Source organism: Periophthalmus magnuspinnatus, chromosome 3, assembly GCF_009829125.3.
Source record: "Periophthalmus magnuspinnatus isolate fPerMag1 chromosome 3, fPerMag1.2.pri, whole genome shotgun sequence".
Taxonomy (NCBI): Eukaryota; Metazoa; Chordata; class Actinopteri; order Gobiiformes; family Gobiidae; genus Periophthalmus; species Periophthalmus magnuspinnatus.
This window is the reverse complement of record NC_047128.1, coordinates 12259044-12285487: the sequence shown is the minus strand read 5'-3', so window position 1 is coordinate 12285487 and position 26444 is coordinate 12259044. Positions and strand designations below refer to the sequence as shown.

At 40.8% G+C, this 26444-nt stretch overlaps 1 protein-coding gene across 3 annotated transcripts in view; it reads right to left on the bottom strand.

Annotated features, from left to right (window-relative positions):
• Positions 1 to 24889, bottom strand: part of herc1 (HECT and RLD domain containing E3 ubiquitin protein ligase family member 1) — a 90119-nt gene extending 65230 nt beyond the window's left edge. For all 3 annotated transcript variants that reach the window (XM_033986177.2, XM_033986186.2, XM_055230237.1), the window contains exons 1-15: positions 24647 to 24889; positions 20902 to 21872; positions 20730 to 20825; positions 20317 to 20511; positions 13095 to 13406; positions 11581 to 11677; positions 11221 to 11364; positions 10610 to 10737; positions 8808 to 8952; positions 6912 to 7083; positions 6230 to 6364; positions 5791 to 5956; positions 3516 to 3641; positions 2864 to 3082; positions 28 to 180 (exon numbers count right to left, since the gene is read on the bottom strand). In XM_033986177.2, coding sequence (XP_033842068.1) covers positions 28 to 180; positions 2864 to 3082; positions 3516 to 3641; positions 5791 to 5956; positions 6230 to 6364; positions 6912 to 7083; positions 8808 to 8952; positions 10610 to 10737; positions 11221 to 11364; positions 11581 to 11677; positions 13095 to 13406; positions 20317 to 20511; positions 20730 to 20825; positions 20902 to 21843 — 3030 coding nt within the window. In that variant the 5' untranslated portion in view covers positions 21844 to 21872; positions 24647 to 24889. The remainder of the gene's footprint in view (positions 1 to 27; positions 181 to 2863; positions 3083 to 3515; positions 3642 to 5790; positions 5957 to 6229; positions 6365 to 6911; positions 7084 to 8807; positions 8953 to 10609; positions 10738 to 11220; positions 11365 to 11580; positions 11678 to 13094; positions 13407 to 20316; positions 20512 to 20729; positions 20826 to 20901; positions 21873 to 24646) is intronic.
• Between the last annotated feature and the right edge of the window lie 1555 nt (positions 24890 to 26444).

Here is a 26444-nt window from a genome sequence, read left to right as displayed (position 1 = left end):
AAAACATATCTGAATAAACGTATGTACCTCAGTGACAGCATTGATGTGGCAGTATGCTAGCAGCTGCTTCTGTAGAGAGCAGAGCAGCTGGTGCAGGTGAGCGGGTTGGCTGCTGTCAGAGGAGGACATGCCTTGGAGCAGTTTATCACTGTTCTTCTCCAGTTCACCAAACGCCTGGTCCTGCACAGAATGGAGATATACAAACATAGACAGCTGGTCATATGTCTGATGTTAATTGTTACTATTATATTGTCTTATTAAAATGATATTGATGTCCATATTTTCCAAAACTTTGTAAAATTTGTCGTGAAATACTATTCCCCGTACCACGTTTGGAAAATAATGGTCTATGCAACACATCTAAAAAACATCTAAAAATCAGGACGGTACAAGGAGCCTTAGGGCAGGGGTCAAACTTTTAGCCATGCAACAGACCTGGGACCCCAACTGCAAAATTGAATTGTATTGAACACTGAAATAAATAGTTAGGGCTGGGCACCGAAACTCAATTCCATGTAGTACCCGAGCTAAAAGGTCCAGTAAGTACTGTTCTTTGGCTTTAAATGCCCCTGTCAATGAGCCAGTCAATATACAACACTGATTTGAAAGGTGCTCATGAGTCACTACAGCGCCCTGCAAAACTGAATGGCACAAACACCTTCACATGGTGTGATAATTTTAAAATTTAACCTTCGAAGTCATTTGGCATAGGAAACAACTTAGGGAACTACAGCTTCCAAGGTGTTTCTAGTATTATATAGTTTAATTTATTATTATCAAGATAAATTAAAAATAAGATATAATTTCCATTGTCCATATCACCCAACCTGATTAGATACTGACCACTGTATAAGAACAAGACCACCAGGCACTTTGAGATGTCTTTGAAATATGCAATTTAAATAAAATATGTAAAAGTTTTAACAATGCAATAAACCAGTGCTCTGACAATCACACATTTTTCAGCTTTGTTGAAAAAATATTCACTAACAACAGACCATCTGTTTGTCACTTCACCTGTGAAGAGCTTAATGTATTACTAATTGCTGTAACTACAAAGCAATCAAAATATAATTGTGGGACAGAAGTGTGTAATTATCATCATTACTTGTTCCTTCCTCTGACTCAGAACAGTGAGACCTTTAGAGAATGAGACAGGAACAAGCTGCTGCTGTGTTTGGGAAGATAAGCCGCAATAAAACTAAATGCTCTTCTACTGGTGACGCATGAGAGAAACAAGCAATATGGACCTCACTGTAGAAAGGAGACAAAGCATCTGCTCAGGGCTCATGGACAGAACTTAAGATTAAATTATATACTAAAAGGAATTTGACTTTTATTTTTATTCTTCATCTTGTTCAATTCTTAGTCTAGGGCTGTAGGCCTCTAGTCATTTAGTCGATTAATCAGTAGATATTGACTAAGTGGACCAAAATTAGTTTTAGTCAACTACTCATTTTATTTAAATTAAAAGGATTTATATGGGACATCAGCAGAAATAAGAAATTGATGAATGACTGAATTAGCTGAAGAGAAGATATTTTTGTATTTATCTGTAAAAAGGCAGATTCAACTCATGATTCACAAGTTTAATCTGTCTTCAAACACATTGTTTCCTGGTCATTTCTCTGCATAAATAGTTGTTTTTGCATGAACTCCCCAGCAGGTGTAGTCTTGTGACTGCAGTTTGTGTCAGATACATTGAGATCCTAAATAGTTTAGAGAGTTTTGGCCACACCCCCTTTTTAGTTGACCAATCGATTGGCAGAACATGTCCTTAGTTGATCAAGAATTTCTTTAGTTGACCAAGGCCTACTGGTAACGCAGAAGAGGAAGAGGAAATACAGACTTAACTGTAGAAATCAGACAGTGCATCTCTTCAGGGCAGATGGACAGATAGGGACAGATAAAGTTAAGCATTGAATACATTGAAAAATAAAAATGCACATATTTACGCAATGTCTACTTATTTAACAGTAACAGCAACTATTATTAACCTTAGACAAAACTGTAATTTTGACCCAAAACAAAAATGTATACATGTGCATAAAAAAAAAAAACATTTAAATTGTATAGGTTTAAATTAAGAGGGTTCCTGTACATATGTTGTGACATATTGGTCTAGGATAGCATGGGTTCACAGTTTTTCTTTCTAAACCCAAATTAAATATGGGTTTTAATAATAGTTTCATGAACATACACGAGATAGACATTTCATCAGTGCCATTTAACACAAAAAAGTCAAAGTCTTAACTCTGCCTAAAACCACATACTTTTACTGACAGAGGATTGGACCTATATAGACCTCTTCATTAAAAAGACCCAAGTGGATCATTGATGATCTTAAATATTTGGATCTCCATTTGTTTACATTTAAAATTTAAACTAAACTAAAATGTGTGCAATTAAATTCAAATGTGTATTGTACTCTTTGGCATTAGCAGTCCCCCCCAGGATTTGAGTCTACCTTCAGTGGCCTTAATGACACATTATATAAGACAATAAATGGTGTAATGCATCAACTTACTGGCAACAGGAACACATTTTGTTGCTTATGAATATTTAATATGAAAGCATTAGTCATATGTGGTACTTTTCTAGTCACTCAAATCTCTTTACAATCTTATGGATTATTCATTCACTTCCCACACTCTTTGACTGGAGCAGACTGGCATGGCTGCCTCTCTGACAAGTGACAACCAATCACACAACATCACATCGCCCAAAGACACAACATTCCAATGCACTGGTTATCAAAGCACATAAAATATAATTTATTTTCATTTGTTGGGTAACTACACTAACGTGAACCACACCAACCACACCACTGAAACAAAAGTATAAATGACTAAATGGTTCTCACGGTGTAGAATCCAAGGTTCCTGAGCAGTGTCTTCATGAGGATCTCTGCGAGGTGGGTGTCGGGGTGGCTACCCGGGCTGCTGTAGTCTGGGTCTGGAGACTGGGTGAACCCAGAGCCAGAGAGCAGCTCAGGGCCGTCTGCAGGGGAGCTGTACCCCAAAAGAGAGGCCACGTGGGTGTGGTCCTGCAGGCTAGTTAGGATAATATCCAACTGCATCCTCTGCACAATCAGGAAGAAGTACACTCAGATTATGCTTTAGATTATTTGGTGTTAGCATAAGTCCTTGAAATGATAAAGTTACAACTAGTTATTATTTAAAGTGTATTTTGAAACAGTAAAGTAAAAGTAAATAAAGTTTTTGTACAGTGAGGCTGACCAAGGATATTTGTTGAAAAAGACAGAAAACTTTTATTGGTAATTGAGAAACTAGAATTCCCAGAAATCCCTATGCATGAATGCAGCTACCAGTTAGGTAACGTTTGAGTTCAAGGTTAAAATTCATTTATTGACTATGTTGGAAAAAAAAAGAAGTCATAGTTACTAATACATTTTTTGCCTCATGTTTTCTTCTTATTCAGTTCAGTTAAAATATGAAATCCTAAGGAACCTTAAAATTATTCTCATTACTCTTAGCCTCCGCAGCCCAGTGTACCTGTCCTTTGGAGAGGCTCTCCCAACGGTCAGGTCCCTGTGGCAGTAAAGTGTGGAGCAGCTCCATCCTCTCTCTGAGCGGAGGCAGCAGCATTGTGGCTCCTACCGACAGAGTTTCAATCACAGCCTGAGGAGAGAAACGGGGAATGTTTAAAGCTAGGGCATTATACTCAAATGAAGAACAGAATTTAAATGTAAGGTTAGGGTGTACTAGTCTTGGTTAGGACCACCTTAGCTGGAGGATTTTAAAAATAGTGCTTTGAACTGTTGAGGAAAACCTGAGTGCCTGGAAAAAACCCATCCAGACACAGGGTGAATATGCAAACTCCACACAGAAACTTGCCACCAATTGAAGGCAAGGCCACGACAATATAACAAGAAGTTAATATCACCTTTACATTTAAGGTCCTATACTGCGCATACTTCAATCTTTAGACTCCTATACCTTGTCACCAAATGAGTATGGACTTCAAAAAGGGTGAACCGACAAAGGCCAAACATTTTCAGCACAAGAAACTGAGAATAATGACACAAAACAAAACTCCAGGCTCATCTTTGGTGAGGATAAGTTATAACAAAAAAGATCTATTATCTATCGATCTATCTTAAATAATAAAACTATCCAGTACTCAACAGGTCAATACACTTTTGTTCTGACCCAGTTATTATACTGCACAGGTGTTTTATTAGTTTGGCAGGAAGAAATCAGGTCAGGTTGAATGTTTGCCATGTCAGCAAAGAAAAATTCCACACATGTTAGGACAGGTATTTTAGACGCTCTGAGACAGAATAATTTGGTAAAATATACAAAAAATATTCTAGGCAATATATCGATACAGTAGCCCACGGTATCAATACTGTGTCATTAAATGAAACGATACGATATTTCGATATTTTTGCACACACCTAGTGGTTATAGTGGCTAATCAGGAGCCAATCCGGAGCAAGGGTGTTCAAGGTAACACCTCTGCCTGCCTGCCCCACTGGTGTGACAGAGGTGGGTGCCTTAGCAACGCTGATAATTAAACCTGTTGCTAACACTACCAGGAGTGACCTCGGGGAAACAAGGCACCTGATTGGTCGCTTAATAAAGTTCATATTTTGACTTACGAACACAGTAGTGAAAAACCCCAGGATCATGTAGAGCAGGTTAATGTGAATATTTTAAGACCAATATGACAGCTACAGTTACAGAGAGGGGCAACATTTTTTCAATAAAAAGTGAATTGGTGCCAGAGCAAAAGGAGCCAAATCACCCCCATGCTGACTTCCTATTTGGAACATGGCTACTAGCCATGTCCAGTTATATTTACAGTCGTATGCGGCTTTCATCCTTGGGAAAATAAATTATAAGTATTTAATTCAAGTGTATTTTATTTGTGTTAGTTCTTTTTTAAATTGCAGTTTAAATTGGAAGATTATTGTGATCTCGAAATATTAAAATAAAATTACATTTTATTATTTTTTGTCGCTCAAAATAAGCACCAAAACGCCGCTAAAAAGCCATGCATTTATCGAGAAATATGCATTTGGAGTCCTGCTGATCTTCGGATCCACATGCGTATGTAAGCAGCTATTCTACACCATGAACTATATTAAAAACAAACACCGCTCACACCTCACAGATGACAGCTTACAGTCCTGTGTAAAGATGAAAGTGACTTCTACAGCCCCTATTTGCAGACGCTGTGCGCAGAGGTTCAGAGCAGAAGTCTCTGTAACACTTCATGGATTTCATAAGCAACACACTAGTTGGTAATACAAAGCCTAAATTTAAAAAAAAAACAAACAAAAAAAACAGTATATACAGTGTTATCTTCATTTTAGATGTCAAAAAGTTTTTGCGGCTCCCAGTGCTTTTCTTCTGTGGAAACAAATGGCTCTTTGGGTGCCCAAGGCTATGGGGACAGGTCAGATTGCAGACCTGTTGACCTGGTTTACGGTTAATATCTGTAATTACTGGGCCTATCCACATGAAACAAAACTAGAAATAAATTCAACTTCTTCCCTGTCAGTATAAAACAAAAGTTATTTTATTTTTTTCATAATAGCTTCAGAAAGTGGTGGCACTGTTCAATACCAAAGAGTTTTTTGTTTTTTTTTAATAAATCACCAACAAATAATGATATATATATAATATTTATGGAATATGTTTGGATATTCATTTCAAAATCTGTCTGTCTGTCTCCCATAGTGTTATATAGGCCCCTGCCTTTCACCTGAAAATATGACATCATCATATTCTTAAATGTGATAAAGCTTGTACTTTTTTTTACCTCCTGAATTTCGTCAGGCACAGAGGAGTCCATGAGTCTGAAGAGCAGGTTTCTGAGGGGTCTGGCCTGTCGTCCTAGGATACTGGTGGCCACGCCTCCAGCCAGCGCCAGAGCGAGATGATTGGACAAAAGGCGCAAGCACAGCTTCAGGAAATTATGATGCTCTCTGATGATAAAACACAAATATTTAAGTTTTAAACAGAGCAATTTATGGTACATTTTCTGACACAAACATTGCAATTTATATTTAAGTGCAAGTTCAATGGTTACAATGACCAAATCACAAAGGCTGCAGTAATTTAGGTAATTTAATGTCTTGGAAATTTATTCTGTATAAATCTCCTAATAATCTAGTTTAGGCCTCTACAAAGACACCCAGAAATCAAATCACATTATTTGACGATAAATAGCAATTATATCCCAGTCCAAATTGATATACCTGGATGAAGGAAAGGGCAGTGGGGGTACTTCACTGTTGATGCCTTCACAGTAACGCTCCAGAAAAGATCGTAGATGAGAAAAAGTGCTCTCCTCTAAGTCCACACAGTACGGACGGTGCCAAGCCACCACCTGCCTGTGAACAAGAGACAATTCAACAATTCAGTGTTATCAGTGATCAGATGATGAGGGAGGATTTTGGTCCAGAGTACCAAACTGAAGGATTTTTTATTCTATTTCATCCCTGAAGACAGAGGCAGTCTGTGGTTAAAGCACCGCTTAATCATACTGATAATACTTCAGTAGGGATTCATAGAACCATAGTTACAAACATAACTTTGTTTTGATGTCCTAAACCCTGGCATATATATTATGCATGGTATTACAATTTTCTATGTATTTGGACAACACAAATATTTTACACTGTTAAATTAAAAGCTGGAATACCAGACTTTTATTTTGTTAAAGCAGCTTTTTGTGATAAAATCAGACTACTCAGGTGGTTTAAATATGACTTTCACATACGCTTTAGTAAAGAATTAAAAATCTGATTTATACCCAGTTTAGGCATGACTTAGTCCAGATTTAGGTCTTTGTTGTTTTAAAACCAGGTTCAAATTTAGTGGTAGACTAACCCTACTGGTAGACTAACCCTACTGAAATCAGGTTTGTTGCGTTCTCACCTGTCTCTGGGCAGTGCAGTCCAGGCGAGGCTGTGGGACGTCCCGGCTGAGATCTGCTGGATGGCGACTCCATCTAAACCCACCACCTTCTTTGGTTTGGTGATGGGTCCAGTGGAGTTCCCTTGCCCACACTGCCCCATGGAGTTATTGCCCCACGCATACACTTCATTGTCTGAGAAAGAAAACAGTACAAAGCTAATTTAAAACTCAGAACATAAAACTGCTTTAAGATACCATTTGTGTTTAGATTAGCCGACTTGCCCCTGTCGTATTCTAGATAAATGTTATCTTGTGTGCCAGCTTTAGCCTGACAGAGGAAGACCAGAGAATACAGGCGAGACTGAACAAAGGAAATTTGAGTGGAGGGACAGGTGAGGGGCCAGGTGTACACATATGAAACAAAAAGAATGCAAAAAACCACCACAATACCACACAACCACACTATCATAAAACTTTGCTTTAAACTGTAATACAGTTTGACAATAACAGCAAGATCTGAAGGAGACATGTCTGTTATTACAAAGACTAAAAACTTCACATATTTCTTAAAATTAACTGAAACTTGGTAGTTTAAATCAGTTGCATACATAGCCCCTGGATCGAACAGTTTAATCTTAAATAAATTTACTCTGTGTGTTGGCTTTTGTTGCATCAGATTGGTTGCTCCACCCCCTGCTCAAGCCCTGCATCAGAAGCAGAGAGCAGAGGGGAAGTGTATGCATATATGGGCTTCTTTTAGGTTTGGAGGAAAGATATTTCAGCAAAACAGCTTTATACCAGCCCCACGACACGGGAGAGGGGATACAGGATTCTCACGTTTAATGTAACAAGTCCTATAAAAGTTTTGAAGAGAAGACATTTCATTCAGTGAGAAGAGTTTGCCTCTTTTTATTCATTGTTTATGTTCACAATATTATACACAGTGTCTGCTTTGAGCTTGTGTCACTCAGAATCCATCTCGTGTTAAAGGAGCAGCCATGGTGTTGCAGGCCCTTCCCTTTCCCTTGTTGTTTGTTCCACAAAGCATGAAACCCACAGATAGAATATGAATTATCTGAAGCATATTGTTAATAATAAGCAAAATAACAAAATAAAACAAACATGTGGCAAGAAGAATGAATGTGGCCTGTGTGAAACATTACAAGAACATAGGAAGTTTACAATTAAATGATATTGCACTTATGAGAAACTACAACCCATTATTATTACTTATTACTATTACTTCATGTTTGTAAATGTCATATTTTTAAGGTCTGCTTTAGTCACATTTAGACCTATAAAGTAAAACAAATAAAGTTTTACATTTCAAAATCAGGTTCATTTATAATGTATCATTGGTTTTACTCTATCAGTTATCGATGACACACATCTTCAAATGATGTTAACGGTATTGGTTGAAAATTCCATTATCGTGACTGTACAAGAATGTAAATCTTTATTTTATCAAGATTCATGTGCACACAATATGGCTTTATAATGCATTTAGGTGTATGGTCGGCAAAAATCTGATACTTTTGTTATTATCATTGTGATATCTGAATCAATATTGAGTATTGAGTCTATTCCTTAGTACAGTTGAAGTTTTTGTATCTTGACAACACAATACAGCTAAATATATTTTAAGAGTTCATATTCCACTGATCTGTTAAATCCACCTGTCACTCTTTCAGTGTATGAAGGTGGCTGAACAATAGAAGTGGGTGAGTGGGTAATATGCATAGTGCTGCTTTAAACAGAGCAGCACTGAATCACCAAAGAACAATCTCTCCTGACTGTCAGATTGTTTAAAGGATTATAATTACATTGCCAGCCTCCATATTGGAAGTCATAAACTTTTTAAAAAAACAGCTGAGGAACACATTACAAAACTAAATATTAAAAGTAAAAGATATTTACCATGTGAGAGTGCGAGGCAGTGGCTGTCTCCTATAGAGATGTCCACCACTCGAGTTGTAGCCAGCTCCTCGATGAGTTTAGGCCTGAGAGCTGTGGCCTCAGATGAGCCACAGCCCAGACAGGCACCACAGCCCCACGCATACACCTGCAAACAAGGAGACAGTCAGAAAATATGCACTCACACTAGGCTAATTGAACTGTGCTCAAGCACGGATAGCCTCTAAAGCATGTTACGTTTGTCTAGTGTAAGCCAACTGTGCCCAGGGTTGCACTTTAGTGAGGTTGGAGGAGATGGGCCAAAGCATGGCCCAGTTGCTCATGTATGCGCACATGCATGATTTCAGTACCACTTAGTAGCACTTTTTTTCATAGTTTGGCCAGATGTGACTTATATGTGAAATTATTAAAATATATAATTTCACATCTTTGTTATTGTCAGACTGACAACTGCGCAAGGGCACTCAAGGCTTGTGCGCCAGAATGGCATCGACGTGGAAGCAGAAGTGGCACTTCATCTACTTCCGGAGCAGTGCTTCATCTACTTTTGGAGCCGACAGAGTTGTTCAGAAGCACTACCCAGGCTGAAGAATTCAATGGATTTAGTGACTTGGAGTAAGATCGAGAGTAAACTTGTTAGCTTGTTTTTTATGCTTTATCTGATTAGTTTAAAATTGTGAAAACTGCTTCCTGTCTTCCGGTTCAGCCTTTTTTTTTATGCTAATGTGAAGTCTTACCTGACAGAGCACTATTTAAGAAACAACTGAACAGTAAAATATAAAGTTTTCAGTTCACCGGTTGGTTTACTAGCTGGCCAAAGTGGTATGTATATTTTCCATGCGTTCAAATGCATTTTGTGTGTATATGTAATATGAGCCAGAGCTTATGTTATATTTTATGTGTTGCTAGTTCTACAGTGTGAACTGTGATGAAGAAGAAACACCACAATAAACATCAGTGAAAAGAACATTCATGTCTCGTGTTTGGGGACAAGCCAGCATATGTGTTATGTTAGCATGCTGTACTGCTGTTCAGCCTGTTGTTCTCTATTTTACTGTTATTATTTTAACTTGCCTTTAAAAATAAAATGTCTGTGCTTGGTCTCGGATTTTGTAAAATAAATTTCCCCCAAAAATGCAACTTATATATGTTTTTTCTTCATTACTGCGCATTTTTACGTTGGTGCGACTTATACTCGAGAGCGATATAGTCCAGAAAATACGGTATATGAGCCCTGTCATGTGCACTAATGTGGGTCATAAGAGGAAAACAGTGAAAAGACAAAGCACATCGCAGCAGTGCTCATATTTGTCTGATATTTGAAGGTCATATCACACTGAAGTGGTAACGCTGTTGCAAACAAACAGCACTCTGTGTTGATGTCACCGGACCATGGTTCGGTTCGGTTGTGCAGGTGACAGTGTGGGCCATACAACGCTTCACAATTGTGCTTCAACACGGCACAGTTTAAAAAGCCTAGTGTGATTGTGCCCTGAGACACCTACAATACAAACACAGGAGGACTAAAAAGAATAAAAATGATATATTTAACTATAACACAGGAAGAGCTGCAAGTGACAGTGATTAAGACGGAATTCATAGAGCTGAAAATTATAGAGAATGCTAACCATAATATGGGTAACAAATACAGAGGGCCGCATTGTAACAGACCAGGTCACAGGTAACTAGCTGGCTTTTTAAGCCGCCTAGTTATCTGTGACTAGCTGATCTGATTTACCCCAGTGTGTAGTGTAAATCAGTGAAACATTCTGTACAGTTTCACAAGTGCAGGAATGAGGCCGTACCTGTCCCGTGGAAGTGAGGGCCAGAGAGGACTGGCTCCCAGCGCACACTTTCCTTATAAACATTCCTTGTAAAGCTTCAACTAACTTAGGTTTGTAGACCCGGTTTGTGTCGCCATGGCCTAGTTTCCCTGGAGAGAAAACAAATACATGTGGTGAGATGAAGCAGAGTGAAAGAGTGCTGCAGCATTTGGAAAAAGATTTTATTGCGAATATTTTTATGATTGCACACTGAAATCTACTCCAGGACAATTAATGCTTGAGACTGAAATGTGTATTGATAGACTAATAGAAGAATCCCATGACTTTGAGAACATGGTTGTAGAGGTCTAAGCTATTCAAGGTCTAATCTAGGACTAAATCCAAAAGAAAATCCAAAAGAAAACAAAAAAGTAGATAGAATGAACTAAAAAAACAAAACAAATTCAACTCACATACCACAGTTTGAGAAACACTGATCTAAATAATTGCAGCTTTTTCCATTTGATGATTGCACCAAACCAAATTGTGATTTCAATTTGATTGCAATATATTGTTGCAGTTCTATTTCCCAGTCAAAAAAATCAATGCTTCTAAATGAAAGCATATTTAAATGTCCCAAAGCTGTTCCATACCATTGTCACCACCTCCAAAGGACCACACTGTGCGGCCGTCCTTGGATAAAGCAATGGTGTGTGAGCTTCCACATGACACCTCTCCAACATTACTGATGTCTTTGACCAGAGTGGGGATGTTACGACTGTTACTGTCTCCATGACCTACAAACACAACAAAGTTTAAAACTTACTGAAACCACATTAGTTTGATCACCATTGACCATTAAAGTGGCATGAAAAGTGCTTATAAACTCATCACTGTAAATAATTAGGAAGAAGTTAGGTAAGTGAGAAATAGCTTTGGACTGTTCCTGTCCTGTTTAAAATAAGACAATAAAAATCAGGTACAGCGCCTTAAATTATTGAGGCTTGACTGACCCAATCTCCCGAAGTCCCCTTCTCCCCATGTGTACAATTCTCCATCTTCACTGACCGCTGCACTGTGTCTGTATCCAGCAGACACACACACCACCACCTGGAAAAAACACAAATCATTTGATATGATTATGCACAATTACAGTCCCCCCCAGGACAAGGCTCAAGACCATAGGGAACAGGGCCTTTGAGGGTGTCGCTCCCCGTGGTTTGCCCTACCAGACCATCTTAGGGCTCCACAGACGGCAGATGCTTTTAAAAAATAACTAAAATGCCTACAGCAAACCTTTTAAAATTGTAACTGTTGTCTTTTTCTTGTTTTTACTCTCTAGCACTTTGATATTTGGTATCAAATGTAAAATGCTCCAACTTAGGGTGTCCTGGTGCCACGTGCACTGTTGGACACCCTTGTGCTCGAACATGGTGTTCATTATGGACTGTGTGAGTAGCACAGAAGTCCAATAACAGAACACTGCTCGGGTTCAGATCAGGGAGGCCGTTCTTCCGAATCACACCCCTCGAGGTGTCGCTGTCGTTACCCATGTGGGCGTTGAAGTCCTCCGGTCGTTGTCCTCGGTTGGTGCACAGTCTAGTAACCCTCCCAGGGACTCCAAGAAGGGCAGGTACTCTGCACTGCCATTTCGCCCATAAGCCGAAACAACACAGAGAGAACTGTTCCCGACCAGGCGCAGGGACCCAACCCACTCATTCATCGGGATGAACTCCAACACGTGGCGGCTGAGCTGTGGGCAATAAGCAAGGCCACACCAGCGTAAGTCCAGCTCCTCTCAAGGAGTTGGGTTCCAGAGCCCAAGCTATGCGTGGAGCTCAGGCTCCTTACCCCCCAGCGAGGTGACATTCCATGTCCCCAGATCCAGTCTCCATGTCTGGAGATCCGGTCATCAAGGTTCCCACCTTCAACTGCTGCCCAAATCTCTTCGTACCAGCCCCACACAGATCCTCCCGCAGGTGGTCGATCTATGGGAGGACGGCCTCACCTGGGAAAAGGCCCGACCGGCCCCATGGGGAAAGGCCCGGCCACCAGGTGCTCTCTGTAGAGCACCCACCCCAGGTCTGGCTCTAGGATGGGTCCCTGGTAAGGCTGGTCCGGGCGACGTAACTGGCCTTGCTCTTTTACTTCGTGAGTCATGAGAGACTTTTGAACCGCTCTTGGTCTGACCCGTCCCCCAGGAGACGTTTGCCATAGGTCACCCTACAAGCCCCCGATAACATAGCTCCCAGGATCATTCAAGTGCTCAAATCACTCCACCAAGTTAAAAAGGTGGCGGTTCAAGGAGCTGGTTATACAATTTGAGAAGTTGTAGTTCTAAATAGCTGTACTACAATGATGGCTCACTCATGCCATAAAATAAATAAAAACAGTGATGCCAAAATTCTGAACTGGATTACACTATTTATTCATTACAAAATATGTCAAAATCTTGTCTTGTCTCCTTCTTGTGGACACAATCTTGTGTGTCTCGTCCCACCCCTATTATAGGTGTGTCAGTCCGTACCTTCCCCTGCAGAGGCCCCTGTATGAGTTTGGGGTACTTCTGTGTGGAGCTGTTGCCGTGGCCCAGTTTGCCGTAGTCACCGTCTCCCCAGCTGAACACCTCCCCCTCTGTGGTGAATGCCAGGGTGTGCCCGTCAGACCCTTTGGACGAAGACACCTTCTTTATGGCTCTGTGTGGTTCGAACGTGAGCTTCTTCAGGGTGGACTGGTTATTAGAGTCTCCCAGACCCAGGCGTCCATAGCTGCCCTTCCCACAAGCGCGCACCGAGCCGTCAGACGAGATGACGAACGTGCAGTACTGACCCGCCTCAATCTGAAACACAGTATGATATAGTTTGAATACAGTTAAAATCAGAAGTTTACATACACTATATAAAAAGACGCACACATTTTCTCTCTGTCTGACATGAAATCAGACTAAACTTTTCATGTTTTAGGTCAGTTAGGATTACCAAAATTATTTCTATATGCTAAATGCCAGAATAATGAGAGAAGGATTTTTTCAGACAATTTTTCAAAGTCAGAAGTTTACATACATTTCATTAGTATTTGGTGCCATTGCCTTTAAACTTTATGACTTGAGTCAACGTTTTGGATATCCTTCCACAATCTTCTCATAATAGTTGACAGGAATTTTGGTGGTGTAACTGTGCCAAGTTTTTAGGCCGCTTGCTTTCACATGCCTTTTCACATAAATTATGATCAATATCAATTCTGATACCATAATAATAAAAAACACTCTTTCTTTAGACAATACAATTTTCAACATTAAATCATAGTACTTTCTTTTATATTCCCATGTGGCCTTATTAATTCCTCAGTGTTCCAGGTAGGTTCCATAGTGGTCCATGCTAGTCTATGTGGTCTTATACTTGCTCTAATACAGCTCAAGACCATTCTAAAGCTATTCAGGAAAGGTTAATTTCTGTCCCATGTCTGTTTTAGTATCAATACCTGCTCAAATGAGGATCTAGTTTTTGACAACACTAGTGTATAGTGCAGTTTTTTCTTTTCAAGATTTTTGACAGTCACAAAAAAAAAATTTGAAATTACATTTATGATGTATGTTTAAAAAGTACTATTCTGTTCAAAGTGAACACTGTAAACAGGTCCAGCAGTATTACCATGAGCTGATTCCTGAAACTAACTTATGAATTTCAGAACAGAGGTAGAGGTGTAGAGGTCTAAACTACAGGTATAAGAAGATTTTTGTATTATAAAAGGGGCAAGTATTTTGCAGATGACATTCTGTTATCTAAATAATTTCAGACTTTGTGATTTGATAATTGTACCAACTGAAATTTTAATTTGACAATGATGAATTGTGCAGTCCTATTACATGATCAACTGTATATATGACCAAAGTTTGTCTGAACAAATATAAGCTTATGTGAGGCCATGAGTTTATGTAGCCTATGTAGCTATACACGTGGACAAAATTGTTGGTACCTGTACCTGTTAATGAAAGAAAAACTCATAATGGTTACAGAAATAACTTAAATCTGACAAAAGTAATAATAAGTAAAAATTCTATGAAATTTAACCAAAGAAAGTCAGACATTGCTTTTTTCAACTATGCTTCAAAATAATGATTTAAAAAAATAAACTCATGAAACAGGCCTGGACAAAATGTTGCAACCCTTAACTTAATATTTTGTTGCACAACCTTTTGACGCAATCACTGCAATCAAACAATTCCTGTAACTGTCAATGAGACTTCTGCACCTCTCAGCAGGTATTTTGGCTCACTCCTCATGATCAAACTGCTCCAGTTGTCTCAGGTTTGAAGGGTGCCTTTTCCAGATGGCATGTTTCAGCTCCTTCCAAAGATGCTCAATAGGATTTAGGTCAGGGCTCATAGAAGGCCACTTTAGAATAGTCCAATGTTTTCCTCTTAGCCATTGGGTGTTTTTAGCTGTGTGTCTTGGGTCATTGTCCTGTTGCAAGACCCATGACCTGCGACTGAGACCAAGATTTCTGACACTGGCCAGCACATTTCTCTCTAGAATCCCTTGATTGTCTTGAGATTTCATTGTACCCTGCACAGATTCAAGACACTCTGTGCCAGATGCAGCAAAGCAGCCCCAGAACATAACAGAGCCTCCTCCATGTTTCACAGTAGGGACAGTGTTCTTTTCTTAATGTGCTTATTTTTTTCTATCTGTGAACATAGAGCTGATGTACGATTTTTGTCTCATCTGTCCATAGCGCATTCTCCCAGATGCTTTGTGGCTTGTTAACATGTAGTTTGGCAAATTCCAATCTGTCTTTTTTATTATTTGTTTTCAACAATGGTGTCCTCTTTGGTCATCTCCCATTAAGTCCAGTTTGGCTCAAACAACGACAGACGGTGCGATCTGACACTGATGTTCCTTGAGCTTGAAGTTCACCTTTAATCTCTTTAGACGTTTTCCTGGGCTCTTTTGTTACCATTCGTATTATCCGTCTCTTTGATTTGTCATCAATTTTCCTCCTGTGGCTACATCCTGGGTTGGCTACAGTCCCATGGATCTTAAAGTTCTGAATAATATGTGCAACTGTAGTCACAGGAACATCAAGCTGCTTGGAGATGGTCTTATAGCCTTTACCTTTAACATTCTTGTCTATAATTTTCTTGCTAATCTCCTGAGACTTTCCTTTGCTTCCTCTGGTCCATGTTTAGTGTGGTACCGTCCATGTCACCAAACAGCAGTGACAACCCACTGACCGATTGCAAGATTGTAGACACCTGTGATGCTAATTAGTGGACATACCTTGGATTAACATGTCCCTTTGGTCACATTATTTTCAGTCTTTTCTCGGGATACCATCATTTTTGTCCAGGCCTGTTTCATGATTTTATTTTTTTAAATAATTCTGTTGAAGAATGGTTGAAAAATGTCTGACTTTCATTGGTTAAATTTCATAGAATTTTAATTCATTATTACTTTATTACTTTAACTATGCAGATGACACTCAGATCTATGTCTCACTGGCAGCAGGTGAATATGGACCAGTGGATTCACTCTGCCACTGCATCCAACAGATCAGTGTGTGGATGCAAAACAACTTTCTCTAGCTAAACTCAGACAAGACTGAAGTTATCATCTTTGGCCCACAGAAACATAGAGAAAGTGTCAGCAGTCACCTCCAGTCTCTCTCTCTAAAACCTTCAAATCAGGCTAGAAATCTAGGGGTAATAATGGACTCAGACTTGAACTTTAACAGCCACATCAAATCAATAACATCTGCAGCTTTTTACCACCTAAAAAACATTGCAAAAATCAAAGGTATACTGTCGAAGCCAGACTTAGAGAGACTTATCCATGCATTTGTCTCCAGTAGGTTAGACTACTGTAACGGCCTGCTCACTGGCCTCTCCAAACGAGCCTTAACACAGCTGCAGTACATCCAGAATGCTGCTGCTCGGGTCCTGACTAGAACCAGGAAGTATGAGCACATAAGTCCTGTGCTCAGGTCTCTGCACTGGCTTCCTGTAGCTCAAAGAATAGACTTTAAAGCAGCTCTGCTTGTGTATAAGTCTCTCCATGGCCTAAGTCCAAAGTATATCTCCGACATGTTAGTGCCATATGAACCATCTCGCAATTTGAGGACTTCAGGGATCGGCCTCCTGCTGGTGCCCAGAGTCAGGACTAAACATGGGGAATCAGCGTTTAAATTTTATGCAGCTAAAACTTGGAACAGTCTTCCTGAAGATGTGAGACAGGCCTCTACTTTGACAATGTTTAAATCCAGACTCAAAACAGTTCTGTTTAGCTGTGCATATGACTGACAGGTTTTTATTCTGCACTCTTCTCTTTTAATGTTGATTTTATGATGATTATTTGTGATTATTTATGTTTGATTTGTGTGATTTTAATGTCTTTCTTATTCTGTACAGCACTTTGAATTACCTTGTGTACGAATTGTGCTATACAAATAAACTTGCCTTGCCTTGCCTTGCCTTTTGTCAGATTAAAGTTATTTCTGTGAGCAATGTGAGTTTTTCTTTCATTAACTGAAGGGTACCAACAATTTTGTCCACATGTGTATTGTAGCCAGGGTACAGGGTAATAATCACATGTTCAGTTACATTTACGTGTACTTTTCTGAGTACTTTTCTAGCATAATACTTTCACTCCTACTTGAGTAATATTTTTATTGAAGAAACAGTACTGTTTCTTGAGTGAAAATAACTTCTCACTGTGAATAAGTCTACAAGTGACAAAAGCTTTATGTTGACAATATTTTATTATTTTATTATTTCTATTTAAGTAATATTATTTTGAAGTAAGATTACTCTTACTAGAGTATGATTTTTGTCTACTCTATCCACCTCTGGCTGAGGCTAGGACTACGTGGTAACACTCTTTTGGCTTTTGGAAATGTTAGCAGTGAGAGGAGGGCTAACTCTGTACACAAGATTCCAAAATTTCAGTTACTAGTTTATGTCATCGCAGCTTATCATTGGTCATACAATTAGGGATGCACAGATATGATACTTGAACTGGATACTGGTGCAGATACTGAAAAATGTGCTGGAGATATCAACTTCCAAATATCGGTTCAGCTGATATGTTTGTTGAACATATGAACTGATGTAATAAGACTATTTACTGGTTGTAGTCAGCCCAGAAAGTCTCATAATGTCTGAATTTTTCTTTACACAAAACTGTCATTGCCAGAGGAACAAATAATACCTACATAACACATTTGGATCAGTTCTGTCTTATTTTATTTCTGTTTAAAGGAAATAAATGCTGTCGTCAGTCTCTGCACTGGTATTAGTTGATATTGGGCCTCGGCAGATACTTAAAGCTATAGCTATCGTATCAGAACTGAAAAGGTTGGATCGGTGTATCCCTACAGACAACATTGTTCTATGTTTGATCTTTGTCCCTATCTCACTGTAAAACCAACAACCAATTTTTCAGCGCAGATTGCTGTTGTTTTTTATGGGTTTTGTTAAGTTCATGTTGTCATTGGTTGAGGACACCCATGCAGACACAGGGAGAAAATGCCGTGATTTCGATATCACAATTTGGATGGATACTATTAGCAAATCCCAAAGGCTTAAATTTTTGAAGTACTATCATTTCCTCTGCCTAAAAGCTCCTAACCCTGTAGTTTAGAACTGTACAAACATGTTCTGAAATGTGACTCTTGTATAGTTTGTCAATTCAGATTTCAGTCTTTTTGTCAATTCCTCTGAATGGGTTTAAAATGTGAACTCTGTACAGAATCCTATTGTCCATCCATCCATCCATCCATTTTCTTCCGCTTATCCGGGGCCGAGTCAAGGTGGCAGCAGTCTAAGCAGGGACTCCCAAACTTCCCTCACCAGACACGTCCTCCAGCTCCTCCGGTGGGATCCCAAGGTGTTCCCAGGCCAGCCGAGAGACATAGTCCCTCCAGCGTGTCCTGGGTCTTCCCCGGGGCCTCCTCCCGGTGGGACATGCCCAGAACACCTCCCTAGGGAGGCGTCCAGGAGGCATCCTGAGCAGATGCCCGAGCCACCTCAGCTGGCTCCTCTCAACGTGTAGGAGCAGCGGCTCTACTCCGAGCTCCTCCCGTGTGACTGAGCTCCTCACCCTATCCCTAAGGGTGCGCCCAGCCACTCTGCGGAGGAAACCCATTTTGGCCGCTTGTATCCGCAATCTTGTCCTTTCGGTCATTACCCAGAGCTCATGACCATAGGTGAGGATAGGAACGTAGATTGTCTGGTAAATCGAGAGCTTTGCCTTTGGGCTCAGCGACCGCATCACTGCAGACACTGCACCGATCCGCCTGTCAATCTCACGCTCCATCCTTCCCTCACTCGTGAACAAGACCCCGAGATACTTGAACTCCTCCACTTGGGGCAGAGACTCACCACCCACCCGGAGAGGGCAAACCACCTTTTTCCGGTCAAGAACCATGGCCTCGGATTTGGAGGAGCTGATTCTCATCCCAGCCACTTCACACTCGGCTGCAAACCGCCCCAGTGCCTGCTGCAGGTCCTGGCTCGATGAAGCCATCAGGACAACATCATCCGCAAACAGCAGAGATGAAATCCTGTGGTTCCTGAACCAGACCCCCTCCGGCCCCTGGCTGCGCCTAGAAATTATGTCCATAAATATAATGAACAGAACCGGTGGCAAAGGGCAGCCCTGGCGGAGTCCAACATGCACCGGGAACAGGTCTGACTTACTGCCGGCAATGTGAACACAGCTCCTGCTCCGCTCATACAGGGACCGGACAGCCCTTAGCAAAGGGCCCCGGACTCCATACTCCCAGAGCACCCCCCAAAGGACACCACGAGGGACACGGTCGAATGCCTTCTCCAAATCCACAAAACACATGTGGACTGGTTGGGCAAACTCCCATGAACACTCGAGGACCCGATGGGAGAGTATAAAGCTGGTCCAGTGTTGAGTGACCAGCTGGACCAGAATCCTATTATTAAAACGTAAATCTAATTGCAATGCTTGTCTGAAAAAAAAAAGATTTTTACCAAATCATTCAAATAATATGTATAGATCTACCTCCAGATTACAACAACATATACTGCAGTCACAAGTTCAGGAACATCTATTATTTCTGACATCCATAGTAGTGACTGACAAGTGACTGAGAACAGATCATATCGGCTGAACTCCCACTCACTGTGACTAAGCATCTCTTTAAAAGTGACAGTTTAGAGAAAGAATATATGGAACAAATATGTTAACCGACTCTACCATATTTGGATACTGTCATCAAAAAAGGCTTTCAACAAAAAATGTGAGAGTGACTAACAGCTGGCAAATGCTAGCTGAGTTGTGACAGTTATGTAAATAGAGGGACTTCTTTAATAGCACAAACCAGCTCACCGGTTGTAGTTCCAACTAAGTTCTTTATGGTCAGACTGTGTTTAAACAGTTAAGAGTTCCTGTTCTGACTTTGATTTAAATAAATTAAAATCGATTAAAATCGTAATCGCAACAAAAATAAAAATCTAGATTTTATTTTAGCCATAATGCCCAGTTCACTGAGCTTTTTGCACATTTTCTAATGTGTTTTTTAAAGGTACTATATTACAGGAAATGGAACTTTTAGCCATGTTAGAATATTGTTAAACGTACCTGGAGTTGTGTTTCATTCACACGTTTGAGTAACTCTTTATTGTTAGTCTGTCTCCAATACTCAAAAAGCTCTGTTCCACCTTGTCCACAACATAAGATAGAAAATACGGGCCCTTTAAAGGCAAATAAACTGTGCCTTACTGTCTGTGCATCTGCGAAGCTTGGGGCCAGTTTGGGCTGTAGAATCTTCTCTTGAGTTCCCTCCACAAGCTGATGGCTGCTGTTACTGCCCCACACATACACCTCACAGCTCTCTGACACTAGCGGAGCCTCGCCCGCCTGGATACTGTCCGGGCTCACACAGGTACGCGAGTAATCTGATGCCATCCTGCACACCTGGAAAGAAAGATAGATCAGGGTCCATGTTAGATTTAATAAGTTATATTAGATAGCAAGAGTTTTATGTTTTTGAAGTCAATGTAACAATTATATCAATCAAATATCAATTATTAGAGAAAGGTATAGAAAAGTAAAAGTCCAAATCTAGTAATTCTCACATTCATTTGACACTGAAATGAGTGTGTTGAGATGGGTAAAATGCTTTGGAGTCTTACTTCTTCAAATAGACAGAGTGCCGCCTCATATAAAGAGCAGAGGCCATCCACCGTTCGGGTCGGTTCCCTCCACTGACTGCGATCTGCAGAGGAGCCCTGGGACACACAGGTCAAATATAAATGTAAAGAACTCTGTTATGTCCTCTTTATGTCTGAACAGTGAGTAACTCACCAGAGAGCGCCTCATCTGCATCAGGATGTTCATGAAGCAGTCGTAGCTGATCAGACCCTCCAGACTCAAACTCTGGCTCTGCTCCATTGTACTGACCACTGCCGACGCAGCCAGAGCCATCTCAATCCACTCCAGGAGATACCTCAGGGAGCCCCTCTGAGAGGCCAGCCCCAGCAGCAGCTCCGAGGCCAGCCGCCGGCCCAGAATGTCCGCCCCCGAGTTTGGCATGGTCACCCCTTTGAGGAACGAGGTGACCTGGGCCAAGCAGTCCAGGCCCATGGGCGGGATCTTGCTCTCGTTGGCTAAAGAAAGAGGAGGTAGGGAGCTGACCACGTCGATGGCCGTGTGGATGACGTCGTTGCAGATGTTAATAGTTCCTCCGGGGGCAGAGTGGCCGGGTGGGGGCATCATCCAGCTCTGCCTGAGCAGAGCGAAGAGCAGACTGAGCCCAGTGCGGACCCCCATCTCTATGAGCGCGTCGGTGCTGGAGCGTGGCCTCTCGCTTACAGACTGCAGGTCTGTGGATCCACAGCTGTTCTCAGGCGAGTGCTGCTGCTGCTTCACTTTGCCTTTGTCATGGTATTTGTTGGATAGTGCATAAAAGATGCGCTGCAGCACCAGCACACGTTTACGAAGCGCTGCTGCGAAAGGAGAGTCTGAGCACACCATTTTGGCCAGAGCCAGCTGGCTGCCCAGCAGAGCATCCAGGTAATGCTCCTGCTCATCGCTGGACAGAGACTCGCGCTCAAAGTCCGGCAGCTGAGGCCCTTTGAGGCACAGCATTTGCTGAGGCAGAAGAACCACCTCTTTGTTGGACAGAAGTTTGGAGTACAGCGCGGACACGCCCTCCCGCGTGGCCACAGACTCGCTGTCCTCTGTGATCCAGGAGCCGTTCAAGTGCTCCAGCCACTTGAGCTTCACCGGAGGAATCATGAGCGCCATAGCACTGTGTCAGTGTGGAGCCATCAGCCCTGAGACAGAGAGAGAGGCCTGTTCAACTTTCACCCCTGACCTCTGCATAAAGGAGACTGTGTGTCACAAACATGAACATGACTGCTGATTCTGCTGCTGCTCAAAATAAATAAAATGTCCCTCAAGATATGATGAGCCCACTCATACAGCGTTTACACTGTAATGGCTCTATTGATTGTTATACAGCCTGCTTAATGTACTATGAGCCTGATGAATGTCTCAATGTTTATGCAAAGAGCCACTGGATTTTCACTATAGTCAGAGAACAGAACAGTTACAGCCATTAATGAAGTCTACTGCATCATAATATTTTCTGACATTTTTCTGACAACAAATGCATATTAAATACATTTTTAAGTTAATATTTCTGTGGCAGATGTTGTGAAGGTAAAGGTTATTGATTCAGAGCCGCTCCACCAGAACATTGGCTTCAGTGATGTCACTTAATGTAAACACAAGACACATGTGTGTACCCGTGTCTAATGTCTCTGCAAGGAAAAGGTTCAACAGCATATATTTTGCCTAAGGACTGACTCAGCAACTAAACCACAGTGATATAATTAAACAGTTCTATTTTACGCATGCCCTCTGTTTTATCATGGTTTATATTCTGCTGTCATTATCTACTGTTTTATGTTGCACTGCACTGCCAAAGATTAGTAGTTTGTGGAATACACTAGCTAACGTGCAAAAAAAAATCTCATATTTATTTGGGATTTATTCTTGGTTATGAAAATCACACTTGTTTTCAAACACTTGAGTAACTTTATCAGAGTTGAAGCAGCAGTAAACCATGGATGGAGGGGAGATTTGCAAAACATTTAAACAAAGCCCCTAAGGTCAAGCTGAGGTCAACATTTCACCAAGAAGCAAAAATATGAACTGCTTAAATAACATTAAGTTAACTTTGGGCTTTGATCTACAATATTTACGATTCATACAAAAAGCATTAAGCATTTTAAGTCAGTTCATAAAGTATAAATGACTGCACTATTAAACCTACAGTTGAAACCAGAAGTTTACATACACTATATAAAAACACACATATAAAGAATAGTGAGGGAAGGATTTTTTTTTTGGGAAAATTTTTGATTTTTTCTTTAAAGTCAGACGTTTACATACATTTCATTAGTATTTGGTATCATTGTCTTTAAACTGTATGACTTGGGTCAAATGTTTTGGATATCCTTTCACAAGCTTCTCACAATAGTTGGCAGGAATTTTTGCTCATTCCTCCTGACAGAAGTGGTGTAACTGAGCCAAGTTTATAGGCCACCAAACATAATGATGCTCATTATGGTCAAACAGTTCAACTTTTGTTTCATAAGACCACAGGACATGTCTCCAAAAATAAGGTCTTTATCCTTGTATGTATTTGCAAACTGCAATCTGGCTTTTACATGTTTTGTTTGGAGTAATGGCTTCTTCCTGGCAGAGTGGCCATTCAGCCCATGTCGGTACAGTACGCGTTTCACTGTGGATAATGACTCTTACCAGCTTCAGCAGCATCTTCACAAGGTCTTTTACTTTTGTTCTTGGGTTGATATGCACATTTCAGACCAAAGCATCTCTGGGACACACAACCCGTCTGCTTCCTGAGCGGTATGATGGCTGGACGTTTATACTTGCGTATAATTGTTTGAACAGATGAACGTGGCACCTTTAGACATCTGGAAACTGCACCCAAGGATGAACCACACTTGTGCAGGTTCACAATTCTCTTTCTGATATCTTGGGTGATTTCTTTTGACTTTCCCATGATGTGACACAAAGAAGAAGTGCATCCACAGGTGTGTCTCTAATTAAGTCAGATGTTGTCAATAAACCTACCAGAAGCATCATCATCAACATTATCAACATCATCATCTGGGTTTTCCCAAATTGTTTAAAGGCATAGTATTCTTACTGTGTGTAAACTTCTGACTTCTGAAAAATTGTCTTTAAAAATCATTCACTAATTATTTTGGCATTTAGCAAATAGAAATATTTTTTGCAATCCTAACTAACCTAAAACAGGAAAAGTTTAGTCCGATTTCATGTCAGACAGTGAGAGGGGGAAAAGCGTACGTTTCTTTTCTATAATGTATGTAAACGTATACGTCTGGTTTCAACTGTATGTAAACCGTGGTGGTGCTAAATGTCCATGTACAAACTAAAGGCAAGAACATGTTACAGAATCCCAGAACGAGTTAAGCTGCAAAGCAAACCGAGGTCTGATTTTAGTCTATTTTTTCTTTAATAACTACTTACTGCACATTAAAACTGCATGTGTAAAAACAATTATCCAGGTATTAAACATAAGGTGGTTTCTGTCACTTTTAGGATAAGTATTAGCACAGACAGCACCGCGAGTTTTGTTATTTTACCATTAAAACAGTGCCTTGGCATTTATAAGATACGTTTGATTGTGTAAGTTTAATACAGCAGAGATAAGCTGCAGTTTTAGATGGAATAGGCAACAGCGCTTGTGTAATAACTGTTTATGCTAACTGGGTTAGCTCAGTGTGCTAGCAGCGTCACTAAGATAGCAAGAAATTTCCAAACGCCCTCACTATCAGAGTTATGTAAGCGTGTGCCTCTAAGGGTTATGCTGGGGTGGTGAAATAGTTATTACACATGTAAAATACTGCTTACGTTTTACAAGCCTGTCGTTTGAATTTTACCAGTTTAAGCTGCTCTGCCCAACTCTGTGCTGTATCAGCGTCATGTAGCGGTAGCATGCTAAGCTAACGGCACATTTAGCAGCATTTGAACAGAATAAAAGCTGACATACCCGTGCGTGCCCGGTGCCTCCTCTTGTGTGCGAGGTGCTCACACTCACACCTCTCTGCGGTTCATTGCACACTCGGATCAGTGCAGACTCGGACAGTGAAAAGCAGAAAGCAGGGAGCATGGATGTGCTCCATGCCTCCTCCGCCTCTCTCTCTCTCTCTCTCTCTCTGAACCGCTGACCAGCCCCTGCCCAGTGACGCTGCGCTCCTGTGTCCGTCTGCCCGTCTGCGCTCCGTGCGTCCGTGGATGATCCCAGTGTTTGTCGTTTTGTGTCTGTCTGCCCCAAATGCCCGTGGCGGGGACAGTCCGTGCGTTGCTGCTGTCATTCACGGTAAATGTTCCAAGCACACGCCCACCCACACAAAGAGATTAAAAAAACAATATTTCCAGTGTTTTCAATTAATACAGAACACTATGGTGGCCCCTAGTCTAAAACAGAAATAAACTGGACTAAATATTGGCATAGAAAATTAGGCTGTTGCTCATTGTATTATCATAAATTTATAAAAGATGCTACATTGGTCAAAAAGTTGTGGTTAAAAATTAAATATGGGCAGTAAGTAAATACAGGCAGAATGTATACTATCAGATGAAATTATCCATCCATTTTTCTCTGCCTATGTAGGGCCGGGTCACGGGGGGCAGCAGTCTAAGCAGGGACTCCCAGACTTCCCTCATTCCAAACACGTTCTCTAGCTACTCCTGTGGGACCCCAAAGAGTTCCCAGGCCAGCTGAGAGACATAGTCCCTCCAGTGTGTCCTGGGTCTTCCCCGGGGCTCCTCCTGGTTGGACATGCTTGGAATACCTCCCTAGGGAGACGTCCAAGGGGCATCCTGAACAGATGCCCGAGCCACCTCAGCTGGCTCTTCTCTATGTGGAGGAGCAGCAGCTCTACTCCGAGCTCCTCCTGCGTGACCGAGCTCCTCACCCTATTTTTAAGGGAGCACCCAGTCACTCTGTGGAGAAAGCTCAATTCGGCCGCTTGTATTCGTGATCTTGTCCATTCGGTCATTACTCAATGCTCATGACTATAGGTAGATGAAATTATGCAAATGACAATAATTTGTGCCAAAATCTATGCGAAACACTTAGGCTAAAATTATTGCATTTAGCTGTTGTAGTTTTGTTTTGTTTTTTTGTTTTTTTAAGTTGATTCCATCATGTTATGTAAGCAACTGAGAATAGCTCCAAAAGAAAATATTGTCTTTAAAGGCACTATGTTTTCTGGAGGAGGGCGCCGCTCATGTCAGGGAGATCATTGCTTTGCGTAGATTACAATCTTCCACAGTATGACATTATCTTGCATTTATTCAGTTACAGATGTTTTCATCGCTGTTCAAAACATGTTACTGGAGCGTGACATCACCACAGATGTGACCTGTAACTTGGCCCAGTATCTTGTCTCCATGGAGATGCCTGGCAAAGCTATAACATCTCCATGGAAACCAGAAAAGTTACACAGTGCATCTTTTAAAATATATTTTTGTAAGAAAAAGGTAGGTTTGGTGGGCCTTTGGTCATCCACAGACAGTTTGGTCACTACCTTTCAATATTAATTTTTGCCTAGTGTGACCTCGTGCATGGGTTTCACCTTCCTGTTGTATGCAAAATTTTGAGGATGTCCCTATCAAAATATAGAAAATTTTGTTTCAAATTGTTAATCACTATAGCAACAGTGCAAATTTTTCATCATTCTGAAACCCATGGATAATAGCCTAATTATGAATATCCTATTTCCATCACTGATGTTCCGCATATACTTATCAAACATTTTGTGGATTTCTTGGATAGGTTTGTG